General features: G+C 38.9%; 1 protein-coding gene across 3 annotated transcripts in view; it reads right to left on the reverse strand.

Annotated features, from left to right (window-relative positions):
• The window catches only part of arhgap32b (Rho GTPase activating protein 32b), an 85,003-nt gene that overhangs the window by 51,466 nt on the left and 16,896 nt on the right, over positions 1 to 16,641 (reverse strand). For all 3 annotated transcript variants that reach the window (XM_039686143.2, XM_039686142.2, XM_039686141.2), the window contains exon 2: positions 7,371 to 7,484. In XM_039686143.2, coding sequence (XP_039542077.2) covers positions 7,371 to 7,459 — 89 coding nt within the window. In that variant the 5' untranslated portion in view covers positions 7,460 to 7,484. The remainder of the gene's footprint in view (positions 1 to 7,370; positions 7,485 to 16,641) is intronic.

Below are 16,641 nucleotides of genomic sequence, written 5' to 3' on the forward strand. Positions count from 1 at the left end.
TTTTTTATCTGTTGATATTTGATAAAATCCACAATGCCATGTATCTGAATAAGAAGTCCAGGACCTCCAGCAGAAAAATATGCCCACAACATTTAAGATCCAACGATTTAGTAAATTGCACACATGGTACAAGGGTACTTTTTATCCTTGTGTACACCAAACAAAGATTTTTTTTTTTATTTTTTTATTTTTTTTTGTTTCATCTGACCACAGCAATCGTGTTTGACCACTTAATTTGCTGAAGTTTGTTTTTGGATGAGCTTGAAACCCTTCCAAACCAATGTGGTGATGTAGAGGTTACTTGTTTGATTTTTTAAAAATTTGTATAGGCTTTCTGACCCCAAGACTCAAGTACTCTCTGCAATTCTCCATCTGTGATCCTTGGAGAGTCTTTGGCAACTCAAAATTTCTTCCTCACAGTCCATTAAAGCAATATAGACACACATCCTCGTCTTGCATACTCGTAACATTTTATTTGATTTTAATTGCTTAACTATTGCCCTGATGGTCAAAATTGGGATTTTCAATTATTTAGCTAATTTACAGTCATTTTCTATTTTGTGATGCTTAAAAAATCTTTTGATTTACATCAGAACTATATTCTTTGGTTTTACCCATTGTAATGGATGATTGAAGGAATTTGGCCTGTGTGTTTCCTCATATTTAAACTGTGAAACAAGCAAAAAACAAAAACGACAAAACACCAACAAACTGTTAAACCGTTTAACTGATAGCATTAATCGGTCAAAAGTTTTACTTTCGGTTAACGGTTAAATGGTCAATATGAGCATCCCTATCAATCCATTGCAGCTTGTTACGGTAATGGTTGTAATGGTTTGCTTGGTGACTGTGGTCCCAACTGCCTTGTACATATCTGATCTCACTCTTGCAGCAGCAAGTATCAGGCACACATGAACACAGATCCAGCACTTCGAAGGGGAATAAAGCAGGTTGGGTGATCCATACGTTGATGACCTCAAACTGCCATCCTCCATGTAGTTCTGACACAGCAGAGTTTGCATCCATAATTACCAGGGTGGAGGATGTCCAGAAAGCAACAGTATGCTGCATGATGACACTGCTGCCAGGATTCTTTGCTGATCCAGGTGCAACCAACTGCAGTGCTTAATCAATAACATGATTAATCTCATTTGCTTAAACTAAAATGCACAGCGGCCACGGGCCTGTGTGTGTTTTGGTTAGGGAATCACTCATGGAACAAGAGTGCTCAATGAGGCATGGTGTGATGTAGCAGGAGATTCCATCACGTACATGTGGAGATGAGCAGGGTATTCTGGGGTGAGGTTAGAGAGATATGCTAATGACAGGCCCACACAGAATCTGCATTCGCACAACTTCACAAAATTCAGCAGAATTGGACCTCCTGCCATTCAAAAATTACTACAAATCCACCACTCCCTGTGGGTTTTTTATATTGTATAAATTTAGCTAATCTGATTACGCATTTAGCAGCACACACGAGTGGTGTACTGTCAGGTACTGACAATTTGACATTCCACAATAATTCATAGCAGCTTGAAAAAAAAATTACCAAGGAGCCATTAGCTCATAAAATGAAACGTTTAAGAGGCAAATTACTACAGTTGACTAATTACAGACCAGGGGCCGGTTCCCCAAAACGTTCTTATCACCAAGTAGTTCTTAACCTATTCCTTAACCTCTCTCTTAAATTTATAGCATGATTCCCGACACGTTCGTACGCTAAGTATATCTTCTGTAAGTCACACTTTCTCAGACCTGCGCTTGCCAGGCTAACGCGGCAGAATTTTGATTTAAGCCCTTAAGCAAATGGCTATCAATACCGCATTAAACAGAAGTAACTTCAGCTACTTGCCAATCAATTCTTACAATTAATATAAAAGTGTATTACATAATTATTAGAAGTCGTTAAACCCATGTCAAGAAGCGGCACAAGTGGCACAACTGGATAAGGAGGTTGGGGCATCAAGGCCCGATTCAAATCGCTTTTTCAGCATGGTTTCTAGGTATTTGACAGACTCACAAAAAAATAACCATGTCATAAAAGTAATTTGTTTGTAAATCAGACAACCAGTGCATACTTTTAAGAAATTATATCTGATGAAAAAATATCATGCGTTTTTGTGTCACATTTGTATCTACACTGAACAAAATTATAAACACAACACTTGTTTTTGCCCCCATTTTTCATGAGCTGAGTCTTTTTCTATGTACACAAAAGGCCTATTTCTCTCAAATATTGTTCAAAACTGTATAAATTAAGAAATGTTAATGTGACTAACACCTATTTAATCACAAATCTAAATTATCCAGCTATTCTCTTAGCAATTTCCCAGAATTTCTCAAAATCAGCAGATTTATTCAAATTGTGATTGTCTAACTTGTACAACAGCAACAACTTTGAATATGGTGCCATTCTGGCCTAGTGAATCTTTATTACACCAGTGTGAAAGGTAGTGTTTAAGCCACTGCAGGACAACAGAGATAATTGGGATGTTTCTAAGGTCGAGATGGAGTGTCCGCCATTGTGTTGTCACAATATCCCCATCGCATCCCAATGGAAGTCGTTAACTCCTGGAGGCCACTACAGTTCATGCTGGGCCTTCATAAATCATGAAATCAACTATATCCAGAGTCAGCAATTCATTAACGCAGTTTATAGAAGGAAAAAGGGCAAAACAACAAGATAAACCGACAGCACCATCACCATCATGGCAGTATGAAATATAAGGAAAATAATATGAAAAAATTAAATATGAAAAAAAAAAAGTGTTTTTTTTGTTTGTTTGTTTTTTTGTTTTTTTTTTAAATGTCAATATTTAGTTAGCATGTTGATTTACGGTGAGTCCCAACATTTTCTGGTTGTGTCCCTAAAATCTTCATTTGGGGGCCACTGTGCTCTTAATAAAAAAAGTTTGTCTGGAGCCGTGCATATCCCCCTGTAGCCCAAGACTGTAGCCTAGGTTTCCCACTGAATTTAAGCAGGGATGATTCTGGTCAGTACCTGGATGGGAGATCTCCTGGGAAAAACTTGGAAGAGATGTTAGTGAAGCCAGCAGGGGTTCTCACCCAATGCGATGGTTAAAAAGCACCGTCCTTTAGATGAGACATTAAACTGAGGTCCTTACTCTCTGTGGTCATTAAAAATACAAGGATGTTTTTAGAAAAATCCAGGCTACATTTGCCCATTGGCTTCGGTCCATCATGGCCTCCAAATCAACTCCATACGGATTGGCTCTATCACTCTGTCTCCTCTCCAAGCTGGTGTGTGGAGGGAGTTCTGGCGCAATATGGCTGCCGTCGTATCATCCAGATGGATGCTGCACATTGGTGGTGGTTGAGGAGATTCCCCCCATCTACTGTATGTAAAGCATTTAACATCATTCTGAGTACCCCCTCTCTTCCACATTTTCCATTAAGTGACAAGATTTGTCCTCTTAAATTGATTTTCAGGTTGGTTTTTATAAAAGGCAAAGTTTTTCTAACCATATTAAATGTTATGTTTTGTGTCAAATTCTTATAATTCCATTAAGTTAATTACTATTAATAATGAAATAATTTAATGAGATAATGATTAAAAAAAATGAAGTGATACTTTTAAATAGTAATCAAAAACCACCAGTAGGTCTTAATGAGTGACTCATAGAGTTATTCATTCATTAAGTAAACCAGCAAGTGGCTGAATTTATGAATGGGATATGAATCATTGACTGTCCTGATTCATTCAAAGCAGCAGATTCGTTCACATAATGCTCTGTGTTGCTTGGAGACAACAGTTCTATGGTGGATTTCATAGGAACTATTATTTGGTTGCATAATAGAGCAAATAGTATTGACAAAATTTGTGTTTGCTGTAGAGCAGTTCGAAAAAATGAAATTGGATTCGGCCAAAATCTGTATCGGCAGGTCAAACTCAATCAAAAATCTGAATCGGCCTAGAAATTGTAATTGGTGCATCTCTGTTTGGTTAGTTTAAATGTTCAAGTCACCTTTGCAACTGTGTGGATATTCGTTGGAAAAAATGCATTCTTGCTTGTATATTTGACCTTTAACAATGTCTTTTTCGATAGATGCAGCATTTTGAATTACATCTGATTTAATTTTATTTTAAGGTTGGGTAGAATTAAATGAACCGAAAATGAAGTCAGCATTTTATTCACGCGTCACCTCACATACCCTAGTTTGGGAAGCACTGCCCAAGGCAACATTCCCTAAAACAAATGATTTTAAAACTTTTCATTAGATAGCTTGTTCTACTCTCGAAAGAAGAAATCAGGAGGATCACACTGAAAAATTTGACATTTCAAATCACTAGCACATTTGGGTATTTTTAGTTGAGGAATGATCAAAACAATAGCCAGTCTTTCTAAATGAGCGCACAGAAGACACCAGGCCTATAGCTCGGGGACAGCTACAGGGGCACTTTCTATCTCCAAACTCAAGTGGCAGAGTGTCTGCGAAGTAATGCAAGTCAAACCAGCCCACACAGAGTAACACTTTCCTAAACTCACTAAAATTGAAATGGTTTTTAACATGAGGATACTGGCACTGAAATCAATAGCACAGACCATATGTTTCTGCAACTGCGATTTTGGAGAAATTAAATGGTCTACTGGAGGACTGGGGCATCAAAATCAGACAAAACATTCTCTCTTGCTTTCACATAGTAATATGTTATTATCTCACATAGAATAGTTCACCAAAAATGATAACTATCATTATTTACTCAACCTTATGACATTCTTTCCTCTGTGGAACACCTATTTTGTCAAGGCAAATACCAAAAAATAGGGTTATTAGTATCATTGAGGGTTATAATTGTTTTTTTGGTGATTTGGAAAAGAGATAACGTTTCTTACAATTCTAGCTTTGTTTTCTATGAATATCAGAATAGCAGGTTTGAAGACATGAGACAGTTTAATAAATGACAGAATGTTAATTTTTGGGAGAAGTACTGCTTTACACGCAGTGCTCTATCTCAAGCAGGACAAGTCCAGCAGGAATGCTTCGTCACTGCGAGGACAAACAAATTGTCCACTGATATAAAAATGCGGGTAGAAATGCACTCTGTCAGCACATAATATTTCAAGAAGCAGAGATCACTTCCGTTTGCTCGGTATTACCCAATCACGGACAAAAGAAGATTCTGGGCTAACAAAAGTTCATTTTAATGAACACAAAAAGCAAATGTGAGGCGGCATATCTTACAGAGAACTCAATAAATAAATCAATTACTTTTCCTGTGCCGCTATGAATCTACAGAAACACATTAAAAGACATTTTATTTTACCCAAGTTGTGAATTTGCAGCCAGAAACAATAAATAGCATTGCATGCGTGTGCTTCATTGTCTTCACAGGCTGTAAGCAAAGCAAACATGCACCACTACAATTGCAGATTGGCTGGTGAACGAATTACTTTTATTAGCAGGTTAACGCAATGTCATTGATCAAGTAACTATTCGTTACACTGTACAGTAAGGTTGTAAATATTAAGAGCCAATGCATACATTGTCAGTTGCATTACTGTTATTGTTCAGTGATATTGCTCATTCGATATGCATTAATGTTCATGTACAACTACAGTAGTATGCATTAATTTTAAGCATGGGTGACACTGTATAGATTATTTTTTATTGTTAGATCATGACTCCTAATTGCATTAACTAATGTTAGAATTATACAACCTTATTGTAAAGTGTTAACTAGCTATCAATAAATGGATCGTGTCACATTCATTAAAGCTAAAATATAAATAAGGCATACGTTACGACTACACGATTAACTGCTTGTCAGTATCTCAACAAATACCATTTGCATGTGAAAAAAATATATACTTCAAAACTCCCACTTAACCTGCAATCACTTCAGCAGTATGGTGTTGAGATGGATGAGCCTTACATGGAAACAGAGATCTAATGTTAAACGATTAAGGCAGTGGTTTAAAAATCCAAGTAGACCAAGATCACAAACCCGTTTTATCACTTTAGTGCCCTTCAGTGAGGTACTAAACCTCCAAGTTGCTCAGGGCAGACTGGGCCTGCAATCAGTGCACAGTAAGCCACTTTGGATAATAACAGTCTCGTAAATGGCAAGTACATAGCCACACGACTAAACTGATCTACTTCAGAGGTCTCTTTCTTACTGCAACCTAGATGTTGATAAGAAAGGTAACAAGTTTAGGCAACAAAATTAACTATTGCATACTCTTTGCAGTCCGTTCTGCACTTTAAAAAGCTTACTTGCCTAGCTGGAGGCTATTCAATGTCATAGGCTGCTTGTTTAAGATACGCATGCGCTGCAGCGGAAGGACAGCATATTGAAGGATTGCAGAGCTCTAGGCCATCAGAGTACCAGGGACTGTGAAAGCAAAGCCTCAGCACAGCTTAAACATTTCCCCTAGTGACTATGAATCATAAGCATGGGTGTGTATGAAAATGACCACCAAATCTGGAATGACTTCCACAACAGCTGAGAGAACACGCTGCCTCCCCTTGTCCTTTTCCTTGCCTTCTTTCGCTGATGTTGTGCTAATATTTAATATATGCTAAGCTGTGGCTGCCATGGCAACCTTAGGCATACCAGATTTGGACTGTGTTCAAGTGAGGCTGAGGGCTAAAATGGCTGGACAATAATCCTCAAAACACAGGACAATTGCCGCAGAGCCCAAAACCGTTGGCGGGAAGGTGATAGGAGAGGGATTTAGGGCAGAAAGAGGAAGCCAAAGCATCCAGGCTCTCGTGAGCGCTGCAGATCACGTGACTTGCGCTCAGAGCTGTGAGAGAGTGGATGGGTGGGTGGGAGTGTACTGGCATTGTAACGCTTTTTATTGGCTGCCACAGCTTTACTACTCAGCATTGTGGATTTTCATACAGACTCAGCACCATGTTAACTGACTACAAAATTTGGGACGGAAGGGATATATATGAGGAATGACATTATCCCGGAGAAATAAATGTTCTCATGTTGGGTATTTATCAGTGCTAGCAGCTGGGTAATGTTGCTCTGCATCCAATATGCTGGATATGTACACAACTCTCTAAAAACCTTTAGCTTACATAGTTTCTGCTTCATCGGTGCGTACCTCCTAGAGATTGCACTTCTGACATTTCTCCTCAACCCCTGGAGAGGAAGAGGATGTACATGCCCAAGCCTTTGCTGCGCACACACACACTGCACACAGAAATAACCTCTATAGTTATGAATGAAACAGCAGGGAAGCAAAGGGCATGCTGAGGCAGGGACGCAAAAACTCACACAGGAGCAAGAACGCAAGACACACAGAGAAACAAACAGGTACCTCAAACGAGTAAAATAACCCAGGTGAGATCTCCCCTGGGGAAGTCTGATGAGGAAAGACATTGAGTCTTACCTGTCAGAGATGTCATGACTTCCTGTGACTCCAAGCAGTCCAAGAGCTGCACTTCCCACCACTGCAGCAGCCCCACTGCCAGCCTCCATGATACTGACTCACTGCAGGAACAGCCTGCCAGAGAGAGAGAGAGAGAGAGAGAGAGGTGGGAGGGGAGGGGGGTATGGCAAGGGAGAGAGTAAAAAAGAGAAAAAAAAAGATGTAGCGTCAGTACAGAGTTAGAAATGAGACACGAAGCAACTTGGACAGGGCGAATGTGAGAGTTAAACAAGCAGACGAGAAAGGTGACCAAGAGATTGTGCGTCTCTGGAAGAGAGCAGAAACCTAGACAAATCTCTAGGGCTGGTTTCACGAAGCTATTTTAGACCAATCTATAGTGTTAGACAAGTCTAAAATTTGCCCATAGACTAGTCTAATACAAGTTAGAGTGTTTCACAAAAATTAAGACCGTCTTAATTAGACCAAAACGTGTCTGGAAATGTGTATTGATGGTAATGGGATGAGTGACATTAGACAGTAGATCTAGTACATAAAATAAAAGTTACATCCTACTTTTTGTTATCCTGAACAGTCTTTTGTATTCACGTCTCATGTATGTTGTAGTTCATCCTTAATATTTCATTAGTTTACCATTATTTCAGCAAATCTGAAAACTTGCAATTGATCACAATAAAAATAGCGGAAGTCTCTCCATAATTCATACGCTCTGTCGATGTTGATGATCCATGTTTTCGCAAGTCGATTCACGTTTGGCCTGACGAGCTTCAGCAGATACATATTTGTTTTGTTTTTTATAATTATGTGGAGTTTGTGTTGGAGTTTGTGTTGTGCTGGAGGCAGATCATTGTAATATGTGATTACTAGGGGTGGCACGGTTCACAAAACCGACGGTTCGGTTTGTATCACGGTTTTAGTGTCACGGTTTTCGGTTCTGTACGGTTCTTGTTATTTTTTTTCTTTTAATCTTTAACACTCCAGAAATGTACTTCAGCATGTGATATTTAGCTTAATTATCCACACTTTAGGATACAGTATAAAAAAAATTATATTCATGCAATCATGCACAAACTGAATTTGACTCTTTGACTTTAAGCACATTTTGGGACTATCTCAGAGGAAAGCTAGGTGAGATTTAGATACAGCAAGAGAGAAGACATTGACATGCTTTTCATTTATTTTGAAAAAAAAAGGAGAATGTGTATCACTATCTCTACAAGAACTTGAGCATTTTTATCACACAAATCTTATTTACACAAAGAAATTAACTTGCATTTATCAACTGACAACTTTTGTAGCTCTTACAAAAATTCTATCTTTTAAAAGAAAAAAAGAGGAACTACACTGTCTTTTATGAATAAGTTAATATACATGAATACCTCATTGCCTATAATTAGGCTATAGCAATATAGCAAAGGCCATAAACATAAAGTGAAACAAGTTCAACCTCAACACAAAAAACAGTATAAACAATGCTTCTATTCCCAAAAAGTGAGGGTACCTTTTTTCACTTGAAATTAAAGTGCAGGATTTCGAAACATATGACTGGAGCTCTTATCTAAACATAAAGTGCCACTGTAGCGTTATATTAAAATATCATAACATGAAATCCAAAATGTTCCCACACACCAGACTTATAGGACGCTCGCGCTTCCTCCAACTCCCTCATCTCTCCCACTTGCCATTTCTCCGCGTGCCGTGACCTGCAGCGCTCCATACTCCACTTTTACTGGATTGCTTACTAAGAACCGGCATACAGAGCGATCGGTAATGACATCAAATACCGCGAAAGTGAGTGACGGAGCCGTCGTTCCCGCTCTAGTTTGATGTTATTCACCGGTCGCTCTGTGCAGCGCCGGTCCAAGTTGAACAAGCTTATGTCGTGCGAAAAGAAAACAAACGTGACATACGGACACGAGGCTACATTGCGCATGCGTCGAACCGTGAGACGCACACACGCTCCGAACCGAGACAAGCGAACCGAACGGTTCGGGTGTTTTTTCATGTACCGTGCCACCCCTAGTGATTACAACCCCATCATCACACACAGGCAATAAAAAGGATTAATTTAAGAAGAGTTACATATCACCTTTAAGTGCTTTGTGCAACGGTCTGATTTAGATGTCTATCTACAATAAGCCATAGTCAAAGTCTATCTTTGTGAAACCGGCCACTGATCTTTAAGATTAGGTATTTTCAGGATGATTCTTAGACTTTAAGAAAATGTTTGAAAATCATGAAAGTCAATCAGATTAACCAGTTTGCTATGTGGTATCAGGGCTTTGACGTCATTCCTCCAGCACTCCAATGCCAATTCAAGGAAGCACAAGAGCAATCTCTAAGAAAATATTATTTGTTATTAGTATTATAACAAAAAAACATTAATATAGTTAGCTATATTCATTCCAAACAAAGCATTTACATTTTTTTTTCACATTTTCTGCAGTACGCCTAGAACCATCAAATTTGCTTGTGTTTTTCATCCTTGTCTCATAATTTCAGCATCAGCTGTTGAAGATCCCATATCAGTCATTCAATAAATCAATAAAAACATCCAGTGTAAGATGGTATAATGTGTCCTTCCCTTGTGTAACTCCTAAGTGGAGGTTATTAAATCTTGTTAATAGTACCATTAAAGTTGCCACCCAATCAGACACAAAGCTAATGTTTGTCACACAGAAAAACTCCACCCCTAAGCTCTGTGTGGATTTAATTGCAGAGACAAGAGATAAATGACAAGCTGAACAAGAGAACATTCCTCACCCCTTTAAAACAACAAACCCCTAAACCCACACAGCCATCCTCCTTTAGTAGCCATCAACCACCGCCATGCGGCTTTCTTTGTGTCCTTTGAAGCAGACAAGGGGAACTTTATGAAAGACTGGCAGGCAGAAAAATTGTAGGAAGCGCCGTACACCCACGCACGCTCAAAAAGCAACATCATGTCAATGAGAGGGATAGGCTGTTGTGAGAGTTTGACACTGGTAAAGAAGAACTTGTGGAAAGTTTCCTTTGTGAACGACTCTTTCAACGATTTCTGTGTTGAGCAACTGGTTAGACCGTTATTTCGCGACTGTTATATTACATTAGAATGAATATGCTACAGGTGATTAAAGAATATTATTTTAAGTCATCCATTTAATTATTTAAATATTCTTAACAAAAAAGCCACAAATGAGTAAAACACAAGGCAAAACCTTTTACGGTACTTCTGTGTGGGATATTGACAAAATAAATCTCAACATTTTCTGGGATTTTGTCGATAACGATCAGATGATATTTTGAAACAGTGCTGTGTGCACATCATTAATATAACAATTAATGATATTATATATAAATGCATACCCCTATGTTGTACTATCTTTTACTAAATATGATAATTCATACTCAGAAAGTAGAGCTGAAGTGGCATTTCATTACAAAACAGGGCTGTCACGATTCCTCAAGTAAATTCAAGTGCTTGATTTAAAAAATAAATAAAATAAAAGGTCCTAGATTGCACCATTCAACAATGGGGAATAGCCTAAATCCTGATATTTACATTTCATCACAACAATTCAGTGTTTCATAAGATTTCAAATTACTGTACGCACGGTCATCTTATTCAACTGGAGGAGAATAATGGAAATACATGTCAACACTTGGCTGATGCTCGTCATTGACAAATGAATTGCTCTCTGATCAGCGTTCTCCAAACAGTCTCAACACTGTTCACTCAAAGCCATTTCAATATCATCACTAAAATAAACAGAAGAATGTATACCATTTTTGTCTTGGAATAGGTCAAGACCATGAGAGGCTATTCTTTTTGTCCTTTTGATTTTTCAAATTGAACTTACATATGAATTTATCTGCATCACTTTATTTTCGGGGTATAATTGTCAAGAGACTGAAATTTTCATGCATTGCAAAGACAAAAGAAGGACAAATACACTTTTAAACATAACTGTTCCAAACCTCCACCACAACGGAGCACCAGATTCATGAAGATCTGTTTGAAATATGATCTCATTGACAGGCAGACAATCTGTCTGGAGTAAGACCTGTTGACCTGCACTAATATGAGAAATATGGGATTTGTTAACAGGACATTACATCAGAGCGCAAAACCCTGCCTCTGCTATTACATCAACAAATGAAACACGAGGCAGGTCATATAATCTGTTAAAATATCTGAAGGGATACACATCAGTTCAAAACTAGGAATCATGTTTCTCCCACATTTCTCACAGCTGTCAGGCAACATCTCAATAATATAAGATTAATATATTGTCTGCTGCTGGCAATAGTATGCATTATTTCTGAGTGAAAATAACGTACAAGCGTGAAAATTGGGTGTGAAAATTGACTCATTAAATTCGATGTGTTCCCACATCTATGAAATGTTTGAGTAAGGTCTGGGCGAACTGCAAAAATATGTATTTTTTCCTTGATCAGTATTTAAGCCAGTAAAAAAAATACAACTCTAAAACAATTTACTTTAACCAAATAGAAAATGTGTGTAAAAAATAACTTTTTTCCTGAGAATTTAGCTTGAGCTTATTTTTTAAGCATAAACCTCCCTAAATTTTTGTTAAAATTGTGCTTAAAACAAGAATATATATATATATATATATATAATATATATATATATCTTAAGCATGTTTAGAGGTTTCGTCAAGAAAACAAGACAAAAATACCAATTAAAGGGATACTTCACCTCTGGAAAGATGAATGTGTATTTAAAATGGGTCATTTATGTAGAAGAAACGTGAAATTATTTTTGAATTTGGAGCTTTTTAGACTGAGAAAAGCCAGAAAATGTATTTTTGGTTTGTAGATGAAAGACAACAACTCCCAGAATGCACTTGCTTCGCTGCCCTAGGCCACGCCTACCAATAACAGAGCACAGTAGTTAAACAACAAGTCTAGGCTACTAGTGAGTCTCCGTGATGAGTCTGCCTGAAAATGTGTTTCGAGATCACCCAAAATGAGCGACACCAGTGACATTCATTATGTTTACTGTGGCAAGCGGGACGAGTGAGGGACGCGGGAGAAAGGCGTGAGGCCGCCAGGCCGGTGGCGTGATTACCGATGAGCGACACCTGTGAGACACACCGGTCTTGCATCTCTCACAGAGAAGCGGGAATTTTCTTATCAATGTTAAAAGGCACATCAACCGATCACTTGTTTAGCGTTCATGTAAACACTGCATTCAGATTCACCAATCAGAATGAATTCAGTTAGATTGAAACAAAAGGTGTGCATGTAAACACTGGATGGCGACTGCAGAAAGCAATACCTGAATCGACGGCGAGACATGTCCAGGAAAGAGAGTATGGTACTCCTCCGCTTACGAGGATGGAAAGCATGGTAATTCGAAAATACTACAGGTTTTCTACTAATACAAAGCTTATGCTAAATCCCCTTTAAGAGATTTTTATTTGCAGTGTAGCAATTGTCTCTCCATCCCAAGATACGAGCACTTGTTTTGACTTTGCTTAGACAAAGGAGAAGCTAATGAGCAAACTTGTACTTGGTAAATAGATAATTACTGTAGATTGTGTTTAAGAGAAGAGCATATCTACAAATCCGGAGAAGAGACCAGAGTTAAGAGTAAACAGCATCTAGTGGGTGAGTCCATGAACAAAACACTGCCAGAGCTCTGATGAAGCCCTGCCTCATTCAATTATATGCCAGGAAAACAGCAGCTTTGAATGGATTTAGACAGGATTTGTAGAGCCAGATCTTAAATCTGAGAATGAGAGGGGGAAAAAATCCATATCATATCTAGGTTATTTTGAGCATTGCTGACCCTGTGAAAAATGACTCCGCTGTAGGGTCAGATGCAGCTGTTAATCAGATAAAAGTACAATTAAGACAAATTCATCAGACTTTACATCTCCACTTTATATCTCCAACCACCAATCTATAGACTTTATATCTCCAACCACCATGTCCACTGAGGAAAACCGCCACTTGGCAAAAACCAAAAAGGCATCATTTTAAGCCTAAAACATGAGGTAATGTGTACAAGACATCATGTGGCAGATACAGAGTGATGCGTTTTGGAAATATTGCTATATCACTTTCTGTGAGAGGTGACTCAGCATGTCCATCCCCTTTCATTTGGATTTCGGGGAACTTCTAAAAGCTCTGCCAGATTCAATACAGTGACCTGCCAACTTTGCAAAGAAGAGATTTGTGCAGTCGAAAAGTGAGAGTTAGGTAAACAGCAACATCAAGGTAATACGTGTCAGCGTGTTATGATCTATAAGGTTATTTATCATGCTACTGTCGCATTAGCATGAACATTTTAGACCCAAAACCTCTGCAAGAATAATTAGCATGCTTTACTGCCCATCCCGTGGGCATTGCTATTAGATGGCTGTTCATGCTTAATTAGACAGAGAAAACAAAGGGACAGTCTGTACTGTTAACCAACCTGAACTTGCTATATTTAGAAATTATCAGGCCCCCAACCTCCCTCACAAATTTAAAGCAACAATCCCAATTGACTACTAAAAAATCCTGACATTTTTTCTTAAGGCTGTGTGTTTGTGTTGTTTATCCAGTGTTATTTTAACTATTTCAAAACATACGTTATGGCTGAATGGGTATGTCGCCCCGCATCAAACATCAGTTATCAATCGGCCTGAATCTTGGGAAAAAAAAGGTCAGTGCTGATGAATAGCCCTGGCTCTGCTTATATTGCTGGATTACATGGGAAGTGGGCAGCAATCTGAATGAATGGGAACGGGCAAAGACTGCTGGGCACAGAGACTCAAGCCTAGAAGGAAAAAAAAAAAAACTGTGGCTCAGTGGGCCCACAGAAGAGACTCTCCACTCCAAACAATGCAGGCCGGAAACCTATGGCTTCAGCAGATCGTCTGTACAAATCCAACAGAGTGGGGTCGCAAAGAGATCAGCCAAGAGTCCCACAATGCGGGCCCCTGCGTGGGCTACAGGTCACTATCAGGCTTACTAAGACTAGAAAGCTGGGAAAATATATTCTGCAACTGTTTCATGCATGTGAATCCTAACACTGAACAATGCTGTGCTCTATATATCAGTGGTAAACAGAGAAACTACTAATACAATTAACTTAACAGTAACGAATGGGCGTAATCAAAATGCTAGACATCATAAAACCTTCCCCCTCTCTCCTCCTGTTCAAACTAAGGGTGTATTCACACCTGCCTTGTTTGGTTCGATTGAATCGAACTCTAGTTCGTTTGCCCCCTTGGTGCGGACCTTTTGGGCAGGTGTGAATACAGCAATCGAACTCGGGTGCGGACCAAACAACCGAACCGAGACCCAGCTGAAGAGGTGGTCTCGGTACGGTTCCAAACGAACTCTGGTACGGTTCGTTTACGGTGTGAACATGAACCGACCCAAAAGAGAATATTGCGCGTCTTTCTGCACGTCTTTCTGCGCGTCGTGTGTGAATGTCTAATCGCGCAAAGATGCAAAAAAAATATCATTCATTTGCAGTTCATAAAGCATTTGCAGTTCACCACCTTTTGGTGGTGATTGACGAGTTTCCCCCTTAAAGCGAGTGCCGAGAAAAATTCTATATAAATGTAATGAATTATTATTATTATTAATGTAAGGATAGTTACAATACAAGGATGATGATGCGTTAATTTACATTAAACTGGACAAACTTAATCGCAAGCGTTAACATTGACAGCACTTGTTAGTACACAATAAGAATCTCATTATTTGAATGAGTGAACATAGCCCCTCTCTATGAATGAAAACTTTATACCTTCTCCGTCTTCTGTGCAGTGCCACTAGTAACGCAAAGTTGAGATGTTGCCCAGAGATAAAAAAAAAACAGAAGGTGGTCGAATGAAAAGATGCACGAGAGACGAGAGTTGTCGTATTTCCCCGCGTTTATAGAGCCACTCAAACGTTACACTCGTCGTCTTCTCAAAATCCGAATTACAACTTCGTATAGATGACATTGTATCATATGGTACTCATTAGTTTCTTCATATTGCGTTTGTACAGAATTAACACAAAATTAGTAAAAGAACAAATATTGCAGTATGAAATATACGGAAATATCTCCATGCTGAGCCTTTTTTGCACTTCCTGATTTCCCTTGAGAATACTTGTCCAATGAATGGACGACCTTAGCACACGTGTGGTTTGGTTTACAAATTTTGGTTCACTTGCAAAAAGAGCAGTGTGAAAGCGAACCGTACCAAAAAAAAAATAATAATAATTTATTTGGTCCGGACCAAAGCAAGTGAACTATCGGACTTTCCTGGTGTGAATACACCCTAAGTCACCTGGCCCAAAGAGGCGCAAACCCAGTTCTCTTCAATCACTAAGGCTAATTTCCTTTATGGCCTCTCCAGTGTAGTGATTTCACTAAAGTAGTTCATCACTACTTTCTGAAGCCAGGTTCAGAGATAAATACATTCTACAGAAGTTAAATTTGTAAATTCTGTCACCCTGATGCAGTTTCACTCTTCAGACGCTAAGCCTTGAAGGCCAAACCTCAGGAACCTTGTGAAGTGGTACACAGAGAGATAAATTATACCAGTTAGACTGTTTATCAACTAGAGAGAAAGCAAGCACATTATTTACAATGGCCTTCAGAGGACTCTAAATGCAATAACTGATAATGAAGACTCCTTATAGTTAGTCCATCTACTCGCTACTTATCAAAGTGACCTCGCACTGAGTGTCCTGTTTATCATGCTTAGATAAATCCTAATTTTAGTGGCTGTGCACGTCACAGACCGTTCTGCTTCCATTTCAGATGTTACTCTGAATAGCCTCGCCCACTGCGAAATCTCACTGGCCCAAAAACCTTCTCCACATAACTGTACATCAATGTACAGTGTGATTGTCACATTGTGCAACAGTATCACGTTCAGTGTGGATGAAGTGGTCAATCAAACGACCTGCAGGCCAGCGGTGAACACAAACTGCGTGAGGTCCCTGCATGGATTAAATTCTTTGTGAACTGTCTCGATCTCATCGTCATGCCTCTTACTTTGATTAATGAGGCAGAAATAACACAGCATGATAATCCTGTCAGTGCCATCCCAGCGATAAACAGGAACAGCACCTCACCTAAGCTCTTCCAGCAGAGATGCACAGGCCTGATAGGCATCCCTTGTTTCTTAATAAATGCAAAGAATTTCCTTCTCCTCTTCATCTCTGCCCAGAAAAAGAGAGACCGAGAAATCTAGGCTGCCAACCACCAGCATATGGCATTAATATTCATGAAACAGAGACTGTGAGTTTCATCAAGGCCTCACTTTTATTTCACCGG

This window comes from Pimephales promelas, chromosome 19, assembly GCF_988280905.1.
Source record: "Pimephales promelas chromosome 19, fPimPro1.hap1.1, whole genome shotgun sequence".
Taxonomy (NCBI): domain Eukaryota; kingdom Metazoa; phylum Chordata; class Actinopteri; order Cypriniformes; family Leuciscidae; genus Pimephales; species Pimephales promelas.